We start from the raw sequence: 19002 nt of genomic DNA, 5'->3' as shown, positions 1-19002 counted from the left end.
TCACTTCTTTATATTCACATTCACAGAGCCATCGATTCATTTACAACAAAACTGCATGCATGTAGGCTTGCCAAACACACAGACAAAACTACATTTCCAATAAACTTGAGGTCTGCAAACAGCCCCTGGTCACAAGGTACACATGCGCGCACACACACTCACTTTGAACATGGTTTTGGCCTCCTCCGGCAGCGAGACGTCATGGATGAGAATGGGAAAGTTAAAGGTGTTGGTGAGGACTATGGGCCTCTCCTGTGGGTCTGGGGGACTGTCTCTGATGTGGAACAGGGTGACTGTGTGATCGAATCCCAGATACCTGTCAGGGAAAGAGGGAATGCTTCTTTATTTACAGAATACCACTTTTTTTACCACTTACTTTTTTAATAATTTGAATTGTTGTAAAATATTATCCCCTTAAAAGCAACACATAACCCAACTGTACTTTAAAGACTACTATTAAATAAATATTTTAGCTCTACAAAATGCTACTAAATATGACTTGGTCATTCTTATTCTTGCTTAAGATATCTGAAAAGAAAGTGCTCATACCCTTCTAAAACTTCAGTTTGATATGGAATTTCAAGTTTGGAGTAGCTTTTCTCTTTCGCTTTCACCGTTATTTTACCAGATGTCTGCGACGGTCTTTTCACCTTTGACGCTGGGAAAAACGGAAAAGAAAAGTAAATTAGCCGCATATCCTTTATCATCAGAAGCACAATAAGATGCAACTCAGCTCACAAGACCACATGACTGCTTAAAGCTAAGAGTTACATGAAGCCCTTTTCAAATGGCTTTTCTTGTGAAAGATCGTGTTCCCGGTGTGTAGCGTTTTGCTTTGTAAGCCATGTGTCAATCATTTGTCCCAAGACAAAAACAAGACACATAATGCCTCCTGATGCACATCAGAAACCCTAGATCATGGATGATGAGCTGGCCACATTTTGACAAGCGTCTTCTGGTCATTGCTGATTTATATAACACTTTCTTGTCCTCACAGTAACTGTTTCACTTTACAGCAACTGGAAACAACAATGGATACATGGGTCCCATTCTTCAGGGTAAGGGTTGAATGGGGCCTCTGTCATTACATAACACTTGGTGCTTTCAGGTCAATGTGTGGTTTTGCGAGTTATTATGACAGCAAAGGAGGGCATGTTGCAGTGGGATTATATTTGATATAGGTAGGGATTATATGCAGGGATATAGTGGGATTATATGATCTTGCCTTGGAAGGTGGTAAGGTGAAAATCTAGAACACTACAACACAGAGAGATATTTCCCATGTGTGCAACAACACAGTCTCAAAACACAACGGCAAGTAACACAAACTAGTCATCTACTTGGTTTGCAGAATATGCTATTACTAAATTTAGAACAACTCACTCTTTCAATAGTCTTTGTCGTGTGCGATTAACTTTTTTTTCATGAAAACTCAGGTCACTTATAAACTCACGGGACTTACCATCAAAACTAATACTTGCAACTTTGGTATATTTATTCTCGCCAGCTTTAAGCGTGATTTGCTTGAATTCTATTGACACTGCATCATTTGATGGCGTTGGTCGTATACTCTGAGGAACAGATAACAGATGTTAGCAGAAAGGCCTGGGCACAGAATGCAGGTGAAAGTTAACAGTCGACAGTGTAATACTCACGGTAATTGGTACATCTTTCGTTCCTGAATTTAGCAGATGCAAATTCAAATGCTTTGGTCGATCTGTAAAATAAAATAAAAAAAAGCACACAACTGCTGAAGTACTTAGGTTTGAGGTTTCTTTAGTGGCCCTAAGGCTATTTCAATTCAGCATCAGCAGTTTTTGAGATGTCATAGGATGTGGACTTACCTTGAGATCTTAATGTACCAAAGTCTAGCATTTCAATGGAGGAGTATATACCAGGTGCTGTAAACAAAGCACAAGGATTCTTTAATAGTAAAGTTAATACTATAATGACATTAAACATCCATGCCAAATAGCTCTTTGCGTTGAATTAAAACAACCACAGTGTGAATTAAAACAACCACATTGAAAAGAATGTGACGTATTCTATAATAAACATGTACTTTCAAAACTGTTATTAGTATCTTCTGTGGTCCCTTCTAAGAACTGCTTAAAACAACAGCATCATTGGGCTATTCTGAATTCTTTGACACTTCCTCATTCTGTAAACTGAACGGACCTGCAGTGACCTCGACCTCCATGGGGAGGATGATGAACTCATCCTCATCAGAGGCGTTGGTCTTGATGCGGATGAAGGCGGTGTGGTTGTCAGCATCTCGCGACGAGAAGCTCGCTCTCATCACCCCCTTCGTCTCAAAGGGAGGTATTTCCTGCAGATATGTGAAACACATCACGACACATATCATTCTGGATACATCATTGTGTTTTTTTTTTTATTATTCTGGCAGTCGGTCGGTTATCAGTCAGTCTGCACAGCACATGAGTAGATAATCAAAAGGTGTGTCGGTTCCTACCCATAATTTCCGTGTCCCTCCCTGCTGGCCTGTGGGCAGCTCAAGGTGCAGATCGCCCCCGCTGGAGTACATCTCCACAACCTTGGGGGGGGGGGGGGATTTGGGATTTAAATTACCTCAGACCAAAAGCAGAATTCGTAGAGCAATCTGGTAAATATAGAGCGGTCTGTGCTAAACCACAGAGTCATTTATTCTTGCACGCTGTGCCTGATTTCCTGATGGGGGGTGGGGGGCAGGGGGGCGTTTTCTCACCTGCAGGGGCTCGCTGTGTGGGTTGTGGATGTTTATGAGGGGGGAGAAGCTGCTGTTGACAGGGACCCTTGCCCCTATGAAGGGCCGGAGCCTATATGGGTTGGGTATGCCCACACCAAACACCTTCCAAACAGAAAGCAAGTAGGATAATAAATGTCACTGAGCATTACCACGCACTGAGAAGTAGATGCTTGATGCCAACACAAACTGGTGATTAAGTGCTACAGGAAGACGTGGGCATATCAGTAGGATCTATGTGGTCTATGTGAGTTTAACCATATAAACAACCTTTCAAGGCTTATTTGTCTCTGATTATTCACAGTTTTAGGAGTTGTGTAAGTGAATGTGTATTGTTTACTTTATGGGAGAGAAAAATGCCTACCTGGTATGTAAACACTCCGTGGTGTGACGTGTTTATAAATAATGTATTTTCTACATTGCCTACTACTCGTGCTAGAAAGACCACATCAAATGATGTGTTTCCCCCTGGAGGGATAATCTGCATAGAAGACAGAAGAAACTGATTGAAACTTCAAACATATGCCATGACAGGCAGCATTAAACATTCAGGGAGCCTCCAAAGCTAATGTTGGTTTCAAGAACTAGAAAACATTTAAGAGCTTAGCTTCAGAAATGCTAAATGTCCACAGGAGTGGTATGCAGTGACACTGGTAAACGTGACAAAAGTAGAGCTTTAGCTTGGAAGGTTGAGGTCACCTACAATAGCCTTAAGGCTAACTTAGGCCATTCCAGGTTTGACCTTTATGAGGTAAGAAATGTCAGCTGGGTCATGACAGTCCAAATTCCAACCCTGATTAATGGTTGGGGGCTGGGTCCATAAGATAAGTTTTCAGAAAAAAAAAAATAATAATAATTCCAAAGAGACAGGAGGGGAAGTACATTTTTTGGGGTCCTTTCAAACAACATCCTCATTTTAGTTCCAGATGAACTTCCTATTTGTATTTTACACTTGAAGCTTGCTTGTTTTGTGAGAGCTGGATTTGTCAGAGAATGTCGGAGTGTACAGTCTCCTTGCCATTGGTCAATACCACCAGCAACCTCCACTCCACTATAGGCTATTAACTTAAATTGAAAACATAAATGGGCATCAATCCAGTGCCAGTGTATTCAGTGATGGTCAGCACTATGGAACACAAAATAAGCCATAAGCTTATTAACGGAGATACTGACTCTAGGAGCCCTGTTCAAGACGAGCATGGAATTAAGTGACAAAGGCACAAAGAATTACATTGCCAAGCAGGCATTTAGTGGAGTGGTAAGAAAAATGCACTGCTGTGACTTTCAAAACACTGGCCTTTTCACACTGAAAGGTTTACCAGGGCAGGATAAGGACACCAACTCCCCCTTTCTGTCTGTAGAGGTTCAAAGCGGAACTTACCCTGTTTTGAAAAAATGAAGCGTGAAAATGCGCTGTTGTCGCTGATATTGATATTAAACTAATTTCTTCTGGACTAGGATTGTGCAAGAAGACTTTTTCCATTTTTGGCATTCCAACTGGCCTGAGGAGAAAGACAAGACAAGACAAACACAAAGAGGAAGAGAAAGAGCAGATTTACATGGGAGTTCCCAACCACGTAGCACAGATCAGAAACACCTCTAATGTTCCTACTGAAATGTCACAATGGAAAATATCTGTGAACTCTACAGATATCAAACAGACTCTTCAACAAACAACAGTTCCACTGCTCAGGTTCTAAGTTCACATTTATTATTTTACGAATACAACATTGAACATGTTCCCCCGAGTCACTTTGCAGGATATGTAGATGGCTATATTTGAAATGGTAAAGCATCAAATGTGTCTAAAAGGAAACGAATGGGGCTTGTACTTTAATGACACTGATCTCACACAGCTACTGACAGGAACAGTTTCCGGAAAGTTCACTCTGCAAGTTCTCTTTCGGCCTTTAACTTTGGGGAGGGACAGAAGGGAACAAGTTCAGGCATGCATAAACTGTTGTCCAACTGTGGGACTGACTTCAGTTTAAAGACTTCTTGTTAGGGGTTATCGCTTCTCAGAGAGGAAAATAGGTAGTGCTGACGGACTACTTTAATGTAGTCAGTTTCTTGAAAGCCAGAGTGTTATCTGAGTTTGTGAATGTGGAGAGCTACACAGCCAAAGGCATGAGTTGCTGGTTGATATGCATCGTACTGTCCATAGAAACACAGAACACAGGAAACATGGCGGGAACCCTGCTTACTGCTTGAACAGTTATTGACTATTCACGTGCTTGTGGACTTCTCTTCAAAAGCTAGTCCAAATGGAACAATGTTTAATCTAATTGTGGCCTGCGGAAAAAGGTCACAAAATTGGCCTTAAAAATAGAAATGGCTGTGTATTGGTTCTAAATCAATTTTCCAAGTAAGCGTAGCACATCGGAGGTTAAACACAGTATTCCACAAAGAAGTGAGAGGCCGAGTAAACCTGTGTGTATTAATTTCTCCGACGGCAAATGTCGGACTCTTAGTGGGACTTATGGTACGTTTGTCTGCTGACACTCAACACAAACTTGCGAAAAGAGTTGCACTTTTGTGGAGGTCTGCTGTGACATTCTTCAACGGATCTACAGGGTTCAAGCAGCCGACCAACTAAAGGCAGCGGTTAGATGCAAAAGCTACTGACTTAGTTTATTACAGGAGAAAACCAAAACAAATGACATGAAAAGATGGCAGTCAGGGCTTTCAAGTTTAAGTGTCACACCTGTATTTGTTCCGATGAAAATGTTAAAAATAGAGAAAACCTGCAGATTTTTAGAAGATGGAATGTAAGCACAGGTGTGTATGTGTTACTGTGTGTGTGTGTGTGTGTGTGTGTGTGTGTGTGTGTGTGTGAGAGAGAGAGAGAGGCCATGAGTTAGTGAGAAAGTGACTGAGTGGGTAGGTCAGACAGACCACAATTCTGCCCAACACAGTCAAACTTCCTTCTACATAACACAAACTTTTACAGAAGAAAACTATTTACAAAACATTCTCTGCTATGCACACTCAAGAGATGCTTCAGCTGTGCAGCTTCAGCTGTGTTCTTCACACAAAAGAACTTTAAAGATTCAGGTGTTGCCTAGCAACACATGAAGTTACACTGAATTTCCATTGCGAAAAGTGAACGGACTATTTGCGGAATGATATGAAAGATGTGAATTAAAAGCACAAAACCTGTTGCCAATGGTAATTCATTTTTTGCAGTGAATATCAAGAAATATCAGACCTCCGGACTTTGGGATGGGCCATTCAAATCAATGGAACTGTTTGCAACATTCTGAGGCGGCTTTATAATAAATAGAAATAAAATACTAACGTGAGTTAATAATATGTATTGTAATATGAATTGTGGAACCTCTTTGGATTCATAGCCACAGGTGTTAAAAAAAGGAGATTCACATTAACCATTATGCCAAAGAACACAGATCCAACCCATCAATCCATCTTCTGATGTAAAATGCAAGACACACACGCACACATGCGCACACACACACAAACACATACCCACACCTTCAGATGGAAATGGTAACCACAACTTTCAACAGGAAACACTACATGCAAAGAGGCTCGCTCACCCGAAAACTCTCTTCAGCACTCAAAAATAGCGTGCGGTATGATAACACATCCTGTTTTGGCACAAACAGGTGCATTCCCTTTAGCCCAATTTCCATCATAAAGCCCAACACTAACTAATTTTATTCAGCAATGGCAAGTATTGAATTCATGAACACACCCCATTGACCTAGGAGCCGGGCCATAGCGTGACAACAGAAATATGCTGACTTGCAGCAGTCATTTAGCAGACACACTAACTGAAAGCATATCTTCACTTTTGATAGCATAAAGTGCTTGCACTGCTTTGGAACTGAAACCATGACTACTCTGTGCCTGTGTCATGAACAAACTGACCAGAAAATGAAGCCAAACCACACCCCAAACTAGGACCAACTACAACATTAATCAGTAATCAAACTGAGGACCCCTCATGCGATCCCATGTGTCAATTCAACTGGTGCATAATGCAACAGAATCAAGTCCAAAAAGGGCAGACAAGGGGGAATTAGGCATGTTGTTGTGCATAACTGAAAAAAAGGATTAAATGGCAATATGAATACTAGATAATTTGATTTATATTGGCCTATACATTGGAAGGTCAAAGGGTAAAAAAGCCATATACATCTTTCCAACTTTAACAACTGATATTACGCATTTTAAAACTTTGGGTGACTTGAACAGCATTAGAATTAATAGGGTTACAGAAGGGAGACACGACATATACAACGTCCCATGAGTCGACGGGATTAGGCCTGAGAGACTGTCAGCTCTAGCATGTGGGCCTGTCACAGGAGCTACTTACTGTTCGTGGAAGTCCAGCATGGGCGGCTCAAAGCGTATGGGCCTGCAGTTCCCTCTGTGCAAGGGCGGGCTGGAAAAGACAAGGGAGAGGAGGCATCAGAGCTGGGCCATGGAGACCACGCAAGCCATGTCTGCCACTCATCGCCAACAACACGCGCTTCAGGCATAGGAAGGATGCATCACGGTAGACGGACCCGTGCCTTTTTTTGTTTTTCATTTAGTGTGTGTGTGTTAGGGCTGATCAATTATGGCAAAAATCTTGAGATCACGATTATTTTATATGATTAGTTATTGACTTTGGAAACATCATCTGTGTTTCCCAAAGGATTTTTTTTTAGCAGTGGTGCTGCTGTGCATGTTTTACACTTTATTATCATTAGTATTATCATCAATGCATATTATATTATGATATATTAACCTATAATTTTGTCTTCTTTAGTTACTAGAAATACTAAATAGATGTGCGGACAGTGTTAATTAAAAATCATCTTTAGTTCATTTGTGTACTGAGTACAATGTACTTTTAATTATTCAGTTGAAAAGATAAGTACTGTACGATGACAAAAGCCTAAACCGATTAATGGTGCACTGTCAATTAAAAAAACAAATCTGCTGGTGTAGGTTGTCAGAGCCATATAGAAAGACATGGCTCTGGGTTATGTTTCATGTGGGGATGTGACATGATGTGATACTGGAACATCCATCAACTCAACTTGCATCAACTCAAACCAAGCTGTTCAGGTGTTTATTTTTCAGGACCGCAATGTGTGGTTACTAAACGTTTCATACTAAACACATTGACGGATGACAGATCAGATGAGACGCTAACACAAGGTCTGGTATTTACTTTTTAAGCTAGTCTTTAACCTGGTATGATGCAATAACTGAGAAAATATGAGTCGTGTCTTGAACAGGGGTGCAGCCTAGCTGATAACACTGGCATGGGGTGGGGACAGGCCTGGGGTGGTAGTACAGGCGAATCCCGCTAAACCTGCCTGGTGGCTGAGGGTGTGTCTTAGCATTGCACAATAGCTGGGTTTCCATCCAAGACATTGCTTCCCTAGAGGAAAGTGGATTAACTCCCAGATTTCCATACAGTACAATTCAACTAAGGTTGAGAGAAATGGGTTTATTCTTATGCAAACACATTTGTTAACATTTTATTAAGTGTTTCTGTATTAATTCCGTTTAAGTTGTTCCGACAACCTCACGTTATGAACCCAGCTGATCACAACTCTTTCCTTGATTTGGAGTGTACATTTGTAATCCGCATAACACAGTACATGGAAACGCGTACAGCTGAACTTTCATAAATGCACTTAAAATGTGCAAATGAGTAGGATGGAATGATGAGAAAAGCCTTCAAGCCTTCTTTTGCATACATCCAGAAGTATTCAACAGAAGGGAGTAAACCCCTGTGCAATATCACTTAAATGTCAAATGATTCCAACTTGCATCACCTTTTAATAAGTGCACTTAAGTGACAAGTACAGTACTTCGTCTTATGAACAATCAACAACAAATACTTTAGAAACACTGTTGAAAATACAGGACTCAAAGTAGAAAAAGTTAATACACCTGTGATCACTGACACACAAGTTTCCTAAAACACAAAACAATATTTGAAACAAAAAATATGTACAACTGTGGTATCCAATTAGCCTGATTGCATGAACATGGTTATAAAATGACCTGTGAACACCAGAACTTTCTCAGTTATGGACCTATGGACTGTGTCTATCTGCATGTCTGCATCATAGAAAATAATGCCCAGAGGAATTGAAAAATCTGATTGTGAGACTTCACAAAGATGAAAAAGGATATAGGACGATCAGTGACCAACTAGAAATCAGTCGAAAAACAGTTGCAGCAGTAATCAGGAGGTATAGAATGAGCCATAGCACCACTAATCAGAGTCGCAGTGGCCGTCCACCTAAAATGACGCCATGGGCAGTGCGCTACTTGCACAATCTAGCTGAATCTGGCAGAATCTGGCAAAAAAGTGCTTCAGACTTGGCAGACAGTGCCAAAGACATTGCGTCGCGTCAACTTCCAGGGAATTAAAAAAAAAAAAACCTTGTTTGCTCTTTAGCACAGAACTTTGCTAAAGAACATTTCAACAAGCCCAATGAATTTTGCAAGCACACTGTTTGTTCAGATGAGACCAAGATAAATTTGTTCAGCTCAGATAGGCTCTAGCACGCTTGCATGGATATAGATATGGATCTGTGAATGTGTGTGTGTTTTTCTGTATGATTGTATGAACACGGAGGCACAAGTGTGTGTGTGTGTGTGTGTTTTTTTCTGTATGATTGTATGAACATAGAGGCACAAGTGTGTGTGTGTGTGTGTGTGTGTGTAAGATTATGTTTTTCTGTGTTTGTAGCATATAAGAGAGTGCATGTAAGACAGCAGGCATGAATTACTCCAACAGTATTACTCCAACACCATTATCCTTTGCAGGCAGCCACTGACTATTCAATATAGGTGCAAAACAAATGCTTGGAAAGCAACCACCAATAAAAACATTTAAAAAGTGTCCACTACAAAGCAACTGAGAAGACCTGCTTTGAGCGCTCAATTTTTCGAAATAACCTGGACTCAGCAAAACATCTCAAAACCAACAAATGCTTCAATGACAGCCACTTGTTCAGATCATCGGTCACTGCTGTGACTGTCACTAAAACATCCATGTCTTTAAGTGAAAGGTTTGAAATCTTGGCCATCATCAGGTCTGTTCATAATTAAGAACTTATTGACTGATTTTATGCTTTCTACTCATTGTATGAGCTAGTGGATCATAATATTTAATGGTCCAGTCTTTGTGACCAAAATATAAATTAATTCCTAATAAACATGCTGTATTGCACACCAAATTGTCTTCTGAGCCTTATAGTTTGATAATCACAGTCCATATATTTTGCTCACTTTTGATCACTGCACTGCAGCAGCTGTCATGAAAAGAACATCAGGTGGGATTAGATTTCACTGGGGTGGAGCATCACGTGCACCAATTGCAAAGTACATCTGGTCTACGTTTAGTCATTTATGCAAAATAGTGCCCCTCACTTTACAAAGCGTTTTTTCATTGTAAATGAAAGATGTGGCCATTGACTGCTTGCACTTTCATTTAAAACTGGAGCTGAATGTGTACTCCAATTGTCAACCATCTTGCACGTAGACATTGGTTAACTAGGTTGGCTTTTTTTTTTTTTAATAAAGTCTGGGTGTGATTGATAATCTGTTTCTGTGGGAATTTGTGGTAGTCTGTCAAACCGGTCACAGACAAAGTTCATGGCTGCTTGAACTCTTTCGGCACAGCTGTAAGGCTCTCACAAAACAAACCTGTCACACGTGCTGTAATCTGCCCCATGTTGACATGACGGAGTATAAATGTTAGCTGTTAAAGTGTCAGCCATGAGTGACGGCTGGGAACACTCAGTGCTGTCAAGTCTACGTCCAAGCACACGCAAGTCTAAATAACCTCAGAAAGTTGCTATGTAGTGACAATACTGAGAACAGTGAAACAGCTAAATGAAATAGTATGTGTGGTTTAGCTTGTTTAAAATTATACTACGTGGGTGTGTGTGTGTATATTCTGTTTATAAAACACTCACTGTTTCCTCATTCTTTATGGGCTGGCACCGAATTAAGGTATGCACAAAAAGCCAATCAGTGTACACACACACACACACACACACACACACACACACACACACACACACACACACACACACACACACACACACACACACACACACACACACACACACACACACACACACACACACACACACACACACACACACACACACACACACACACTCTTCCTCTGCCACTCACCCACAGTTGTTTAAACTTCCACTAGTAATTCAAGATTACAGATGTCAGCACAAACAGGCTGCTTATTTTGTTTGTTTGTGTGTGTGTGTGTGTGTAAGCTATGTCATTGCCACACACACTGAAAGCCATTTACTTAACCACCTGTAACCCCTATAAACCACTTGTCAAAACACATGCCATTGACTTTGCACATTGGGGATATGAACACTGTGATTATTCTAATGATTCTTAAGGTCAGCACTTGACAATAAGCAGGCTGATGGATTTTCAAAAATGTTTGGCTGTCACTTGCATGCTCAGCCCTAAGGTACTCTCTGGATAGGGTTACTGAGTGTTCACAAAACAAGTTGTCCAATCGAAGGACGCCACAGTGTGTGTTTGTGTGTGTGTCTCTCTCTCTCTCTCTCTTTACGATTGAAAGCCAAGCCTCCTTCCTTCAGCCATTCAAAAGGCTGCTCGTCGCTGCTCGTCGGACTGGCTTGCTGAATCTGAAGAATTTCTCATGCGTACACACACACACACACACACACGCACATGACACACACTCACATTCACCCGTACTAACAGTGACCTAATCTTCCAGAATGCAACCAATGTGGATGCCATGGTTTTGTCAGCAGGATTGTGACAACAGCCATGTCTCATCTAGTGCTGTCAACATCCTTGTGGTCTGTTTCAGCAGTTTGATTTCTGCTTTTTGGTAGCCAAAGCTCCTGAATTTCATTTTGCACATATTATTTGCAATGATATAGCACTATAAAGCTATGTTTTTGGCAGAGCTGAAGTCTGAGCATGGAGTGGTTTTGCTTTCAAAACATCACCTGCATTGATCATGAGGCTTTGACTCTCCTGGGAATATAACGGCGACACAAACAATACATCTTTCAGCTCAGGTTTCAGCAGCTTTGCTTGCGGACACAGGTTGGGTGGAAGAGGGTGGTGGGACTGAGAGTGATGCGTTACCCAATACTATTACTCAATCCCCACTCACATTGCAAGCGGTTTATTTGGTGCCATCATGCCATATTGGTGTCGTGTGGGAATGGGAGCCAATGTCATGAACACTACAAAGTCGGACCGTTAATCTACCCCCTGGCGACCTAGTAATATTGACGACGATCTTCTGAAGTGGGAATGCGAGCAACAAGATTGCCATCTTAAGGGGAAGGAGGGTCTTCTCCCCCCTCATTCACTACATTGGGGAAACTTTGAAGTAGTTTAGTAGCTAAATTTAACTTGTAAAAGGATAACAGGAGCTTAGGCAATTTAGCAGCTATATAGTTAGCAGCTATATAGTTCGTATTAACACACTAGCAACTGACAACTTTTAACATGGTTCCGTAAGCTAGAGATAGCTAGGAGAGTTCATAATTAGGTTAACCAACACGAGATCTCACATGTTGTACACCTTTCTCAGAGGTTCGGCTCTGTAGCATCCCGTTAAATACAGTCTAGTTGGAATACATGACACCTAAGACTTTATCATTATGGAAGACTAAATGGGAAGAAAACTTGTCTATCCCGTGTTGTTTTTACCAGATACATTAATGGGTTTTGCATGTGAAAGGGGTAAAAGAGAGATTGTGTCAAAGAACGCACCTGTTACCCCTATAAACCACATGTCAAAACACATGCTTATTTAGGCCATTTACTTTGCACATTGGGGATATGAACACTGATTATTATCATGAGTCTTTACATCATAGATAACCTCCAGCCCATGCCTAGGACACCTGAAAGCACTTAAAATGAAAGGGGGGGGGGGGGGGGGGGTAGCAAAACACTTGGGAAAATATCTGCAGCACTTGATAATAAGGAGGCTGAAGGCTTTGCATTTTTAGGTGGAGGACTGTCGTCTGACATGTTGGCGCAGCCCTAAGGTACAGTCTGGATTCTGAGTGTACACAAAACAAGCCTCAGTGTGCCTTCATTCACTACACTGAGGAAACTTTTAAATAACCTTAAACGGTTTAAATGAGTTCCATTTGCATGAAATGATAAAGTTAAATAGCTGACATAACAGTCTTCCCAACTTATACAATTATAATCTCCTGAACATATAAAGTTATAATAGGAAAAGGTAGAAACCCTCAGGGTGCCTGTGCAGCTTTCTGCTTGACCCCCAAATACATAAGTTTAACTTAGCAACTAATTCATTCATATTAACACACCCGATCAACTGCCAACAGTTAAGATGGCTCCCTAAGCTAGGGTTAGATGGCTAGGTTAAATTACATGAGACTTTAAAGTAGAGCAATAACTCACAGCCCAGTTGTATTTAGTCAATATCATAGACTACACTATAGTTTGGTGGCATTGCTGACTGCCTCTCGTCTTGTGGAGGTTTGCGCGCACTACTCCGTAGCATGCGGTTTCACATGTAAATGAAGAAATACAGAACTCTGTCATTCGGTCGTTACGCTCAGCAATTCGTTAGCGGTTATGGATTGTGTATATCCGACATATTAACAGATTTCAGGCTTATGATACATTCATTACACAAAGTCTGTCCAGTATTTTTCATGGGTACGGTTTGTTACTTTCTTTCGTATGCTTTGTATCTATAGATTTTATACACTTTCAGGTAAGAAACCTGAAACAAAATTAATGAAAGTACTAGGCTATCAGAAAAATCGATTGTCTGTAAATAAATGTGTTTGCATTCATTTGAGCAAGGCGCAAACCAAAATAGATATGAGTCACCTAGCACTCAAAGTTAATAAAAGTTTTGGGATCGCATTTTTCCAACAATGGGTTGTTGCTTAGCTACCTGTCTATGCTATGCCAGGGAGCTAGCTATCTAGCGCAACCCATTTCTACACGGCATCAATGTTGACATCCCCTAAGGCCACTGTGTCTCAAGCCTGAACATCCATGGCATGCCAAACCGATGACATATTATTATGATTGTTCGAAAGAATGGTGAGTGAGTGGTGAGGAGAGGGAGAAGCAACCTTACCTTTTTTGATGATATGAACTAATGTCAATGTCAGACTCTGTCTGCAAAACACAATCATTGATAGATATCTTCAGAATACAGCAATTAAACAATACAAGGCTATGCACAAATATGAAACACCTATTTTATGACCAAATTAATTTGAGTTTACCTGTGCAAAATGCATATGAATGTATGACAAACAGACAGACAGACAGACAGACAGACAGACAGACAGACAGACGGACAGACAGACGGACAGACGGACAGACGGACAGACAGCCAACCAGACATATGGAAACAGAAAGATAAAGAGCCACACACAGACAGGCAGGACAGAGAGAGAGAAAGAAATACTGAGACAGAGATACAGACAATCAAATAGATAGACAGATGGACACAGACACAGACAGACATACTAAGACAGAGAGACAGACAACCAAATAAATAGACAGAAGGACACAGAGATAAATCAAGTGGTCCTGGTCTGTTTTGGTTAGTCTGGGAGAATCGCCAGGCCTTCCTGGTAAAATCAGATTGCCTTGGCCAAAAGTGTGTGTGAGTGTGTGTGTGTGTGTGTATGCACAAGCTTTAGGATCACATGCAGGGATAACACCACATCAGGGCTCAAGGAAGCACTGGCATCGCGGAAACTTGTCCGTCCCTCAGGACCTAGAACTGGGAAACCCTGACTGTGCAGTCATCACATCAGTAAATGAGCACATAGCTGGCTACACAGCTCTGCTACTTAGCTTAATCCTAGCAGTCTACCTGCTACCACTTCCTGTGGTGTCATATTAGTCAAATACAACCCACAGTTATTTCAATAGGTCATACTACCTTGTTGTATGGATAATCATATTTGAGCTTATAACAGCCCCCGGTTTTTATGTTATATTTTTGTTATACAAGACAGTAACTGAATTATCCCGATGGCCTAATAAAATGGCAGAATTTGCTTTAATGGGAAATTAAATTTTTATAAAAGTTGTATTTACAATGCAGTAGGCTACAAAATATTTATTATTTAGACACAGACCTACTGCTGGCAGCTTTTTATGAGTCTTTCTAAAAAATAAAAAAACAGCTGTTTAATCAAAGGTTTAAAGGGAAAATAGAGTTCAAATCTAAGCGATTGTATTCATTTATGAATAAAAACATGAAGGACCAGATGCATCATGATGCATCAAGCATGTTTTTTTATAATCAACTCATTCTCGCTTGAATTGCAATGGAATCGTGAGGCCAGTGAAGACTCACACCTCTAACAGGAACGCACTTGGCTTGACCGACATGACACCTATGTCATGCAACAAAGCATTAATGGAATCCTCTGCAGCTAGGGGTATTTAACTTCAAACCTTACCTAGAGAAGGCTATTTGGGTTACAGAGCGTGGTTTATCCCTGAACGCATTACACAGCATGGGTCAATGGGAGTCATACAGGACCTTCACACACACACACACACCATAGGTCAGGACTGATAATTAAGATAATTTTGAACTGGCTTACCTGCAAGAGGCCTCGTTCCCCAAAATGTAGCACCTCTAGGATGGTGTCTGACTGAATAAAAGCTGTGGAGACACAGACAGACAAACAGCTTGCATCAGGTTACTGTTTACACATATAATTTACTGCTCACGTTCAGATGACGTGTTTTGACAGCTCAGATCAAAAGGCAATGATGCGCATCATTGGAAATCAGATAAGATTTTATGAGATTTTATTGGCCTGGCCTGAGCTGCAAAGCCAAAGATCACAGCAACACTCGCCTTTGGCTGCAGCTTAAGCACTTCAAAAACAAACAAAAACAACAATGAAAAAGAATGGATGTTAATGAAGCTCACGTATGCCTCTGTGCCTACCAGAATCCCCTCTGAATTCTCTCATAAGAAAATATACTAGGGCAAGGGGCTTTGTTTTGGCATTTTTCTAAATGAAAGACTTAGCCAGCTGATTGCAACTCAAGACATCATATGACTCTACATGGCACAGGAAGTTGCAGCATGTCAGTTAAAGCACACTCGCATGCCACATTTGACTCTAGAATATTCTCGTCAGATTCCTGTAAACGTAGAAAATGGCTGCACACTAAAGTCTTACTGACAATAACTTGTATTTTAGAAAAAAATGAATATTTCAAAATCGCCAAAAAAGGAAAACACCGCAGTGGCAGATCCTGTTGAGACAGCAGGCCTGTAGGCCAGCTACGTTTGAAACACCACCCGAGACGAACAACCACAACACCACCCGAGACGAACAACCACAACAGACCCCAGATCAGTCCAAAGGTGGCGCTCTGAGAGAGCAGGGTGGCCAGACTCAGGAAGCGCCTGCAACCACACCACATGCAAATGAAATGAGGGCCTGTTGTTGCCATCTTCAAAACAAAAGCTACTCCCTTTTCTGCCTGAGCATCAGAGAAGTCATCGCATGAAAAGGATCACTCTGCCACGCCACGCTAGGCGGGCTGCATAGCAACGAGAAAACACCCAACGCTGCATCCACAGTAACTTCACTCAGCTCACACTGTGACAAACTTCAACACAAATGGCCTGTTACGAAAACAGTGTGTGTGTGTGTGTGTGTGTGTGGTGTGTGTATGCTTTAAACTGTTGCATCCTGCAGACATCTTCAAGCACACAGATCTGTGTCAACTTGCTTGCGGATGTGCAGGACAGGAAAAGAACACAAGTCTTATGACCGCAGAACTGCAGGAAGTAAATACATTATTCTCATTTAACATCAATTCTTGGGTAGACCACCTGAACTGTTAGTCTTTAGAGCATGACAATGAGTGAAAGTTGGATCATTTGATTTGGTCCACCACAAAGAGCATGATGACAATAAGGATTTATTTCAAAAGGTCTGAAGACATCCAGCAGAGAGGCTGAGTGATAGGGGGAGGGGGAGCAGGAAGACAACGTTTCGCTTTGGCTTTCACAAACGGCCCTGTGAAGACCCAAGTTAACAGCGGCAACTCCAGTCAGTTCCTCTTTTTTGACACGGCCTGCCGCGCATGCCTGAATTTTAAAAAGCCACACAGGGCCTGGCGTATCAAACGCAGACTGTCAAACACACGGCTCTGTGCCCTGTCTCTCCCGCTTTTTCCTCGGCAGTTCATCCAAGCAAGGCCTTCAGTGGAAGCGCCACTGGCTAGCAAACACACTTCACTGGCTGACAATAGAGTTGAATGATCCTCTGACCTTCACTGCAGAAACTAATCACTAGCAGCCAAACACCATTCTCCCTGAATCAGTGATATGCAGAGATATGAACGGAATGTATCCATTTAGTTTGGAGATCACTGCTAAGTGAGGTGCTGTGATGGTAGAGCTATATATATTGATTTTTGTTTTTTTTGATTGCTTGTTTTTTCAAAAAAAAGTGAAGCGGAGGTTTCAAAACACATCATGCCTAGCTTGTAGAGGAAGCCTGCCTAAAAATAGAAGTGCAGCTCTGCTGTAGGTGATGCTTGCTCTATGCAAGAGTTGCAATGTATGGGCTGTTTTTTTTCGATGAAGACTAGGCTGTTCTTAAGAAGTTATGACGAGAAACAGGAACAAAAAAACATTAAACAACATTAAAAAGTGTGTCGCTGATAGGAAATCCCAACACACTGATAGTGGAGAATGTTACACACGGACTCAGCACAAACATACAATCAGTACTGATAGCCAGATGACAGGCAACAGCATGTGTTATCAGTGTATTACAACAACCTCCATCATCCTTTAGTACTGAGTTCATTTTTGCAAAGGAAGGAACTTCACAGCTCACTTCCTCTTTCGCTCAACGTTTGAACTTGTGTCTTTAAACTAGCGTATTTGTTATTGCAACAAACTCGCCTTTGGGTTTCAAGAGTTGATAAAGCAATAAATGTGACAAGCTCAAACACACAGCAAACAGATCAAATTGCACAGCTCTATGATAGCATTTGATTGCACTGAAATTGTTATTTGTACTACTATGTAACGTTAAATCAATAAAGACACGAAAATACTGCTATAGCTAAACTGTGGGTCAGGAAATAGAGGCAAACAATCTTCAACATGGTTTACTGGCACAAGCTGCTCTTTAGATTTGTGAAGGAAATATTACCAGAGGGTCCACAAACGTTCACATAACAGATGCGAATGTGAATGTGCTCGATTGCATACACATAGCAAGAGAAATCGAGTGAATTAAATGTTCAACCTATATCGTCTACTTAAGCCCACCCATATTGGCGAGGAATTACAACATAGCCTTCAACCTCAACCTTTTTGGTATTACATTTAGTATTCTACACGTGCATCACGTTTAGAATCTTAAGTAGAGAAACGTTAATCAATAGAGCAACCTGCGGCCAATCTATCCAGAGCCTCGGGGTTCGCTAGCTTACTTGTACTGAAGCTATGCTAGGTAGCCTGCTAGCTCAATACAATTACAAACACTGCAGTTCTAGCTACATACTAGGATATATCTGTGTGCCATTTTGACCATTCAAGCGCGACTCAAGCGGCTGTCCGCTGACACCAGCACGATATAGAGCCTCAATTATGGAAATGTTGATAATTATATTGATTGACATGAGAGCAATACAATGCTAACCTGTGAATATAATGTTAAATCCTGCCAGCTACCTAAAGCGGCTAACCAGGTAGCATACAGAGCTAGTTGATCCAACACCGAGTTTTAAATACAGCCGCTGTGGCATTTGCCCGATACAAACAAACCAAAAAAAAATACCAACCTTGCTTGTTTGCCTGTGCCACCTGAAAGACAGCAAAAAACAAAAGCCGAAAAAATAGTAGACATGTTGACTTTGTTCCCTGTGACAGCTTATGAGGACTCTGAGTTCTTTCCGCGTTCGCCATGCTGCCGCGTCTATGTGTATGTGTGTTCCCTGTGTAGCCTACACTGTGTTAACCTTCGCCGCTTGCAGATATAAACATTAGCGAGCTGATCTAGCTCAGCCCGCACACTACACGAGTATCACTGCGCTGACACCACCTACCTATGGTTCTAGTCATAGCACTAAACCAATTTCATTTTCTTTTCACAGTTGACATGAGCGTGTTAGCCAGATTAACTGTACATTTGACGTCAGTGTTAAAATATAATTTAGGTTGAAATTAAGGTGTATGTCACAGTTTT

At 41.2% G+C, this 19002-nt stretch overlaps 1 protein-coding gene across 1 annotated transcript; it reads right to left on the bottom strand.

Moving 5' to 3' along the window:
• Window positions 1-114: 114 nt before the first annotated feature.
• On the bottom strand, window positions 115-18849 carry LOC122130691 (transmembrane protein 131-like). The gene is made up of 14 exons (XM_042705419.1): window positions 18599-18849; window positions 15376-15437; window positions 13884-13924; window positions 7083-7151; window positions 4125-4245; window positions 3108-3224; window positions 2726-2848; window positions 2474-2554; window positions 2179-2329; window positions 1845-1901; window positions 1656-1717; window positions 1463-1571; window positions 550-658; window positions 115-316 (listed from the first exon to the last, which is right to left on the bottom strand). Exons 1-14 carry the CDS (start codon window positions 18720-18722, stop codon window positions 130-132), a joined length of 1413 nt encoding a protein of 470 aa, XP_042561353.1. The 5' UTR covers window positions 18723-18849; the 3' UTR covers window positions 115-129.
• Window positions 18850-19002: the final 153 nt, after the last annotated feature.

The sequence above is a fragment of the Clupea harengus genome, unplaced genomic scaffold (assembly GCF_900700415.2).
Source record: "Clupea harengus unplaced genomic scaffold, Ch_v2.0.2, whole genome shotgun sequence".
Lineage (NCBI taxonomy): Eukaryota > Metazoa > Chordata > Actinopteri > Clupeiformes > Clupeidae > Clupea > Clupea harengus.
Note: the sequence above shows the minus strand (reverse complement) of the source record. Positions and strands in the feature narration are given on the sequence as shown.

Coding starts and splice junctions, on each gene's coding strand:
- LOC122130691 (XM_042705419.1), bottom strand. CDS start 18,722: ATGGCGAACGCGGAAAGAACTCAGAGTCCTCATAAGCTGTCACAGGGA. Junction 1,718..1,844: donor TGGTACATTAAGATCTCAAG/GTAAGTCCACAT, acceptor TTTATTTTACAG/ATCGACCAAAGCATTTGAAT. Junction 1,572..1,655: donor CGAAAGATGTACCAATTACC/GTGAGTATTACA, acceptor TCTGTTCCTCAG/AGTATACGACCAACGCCATC.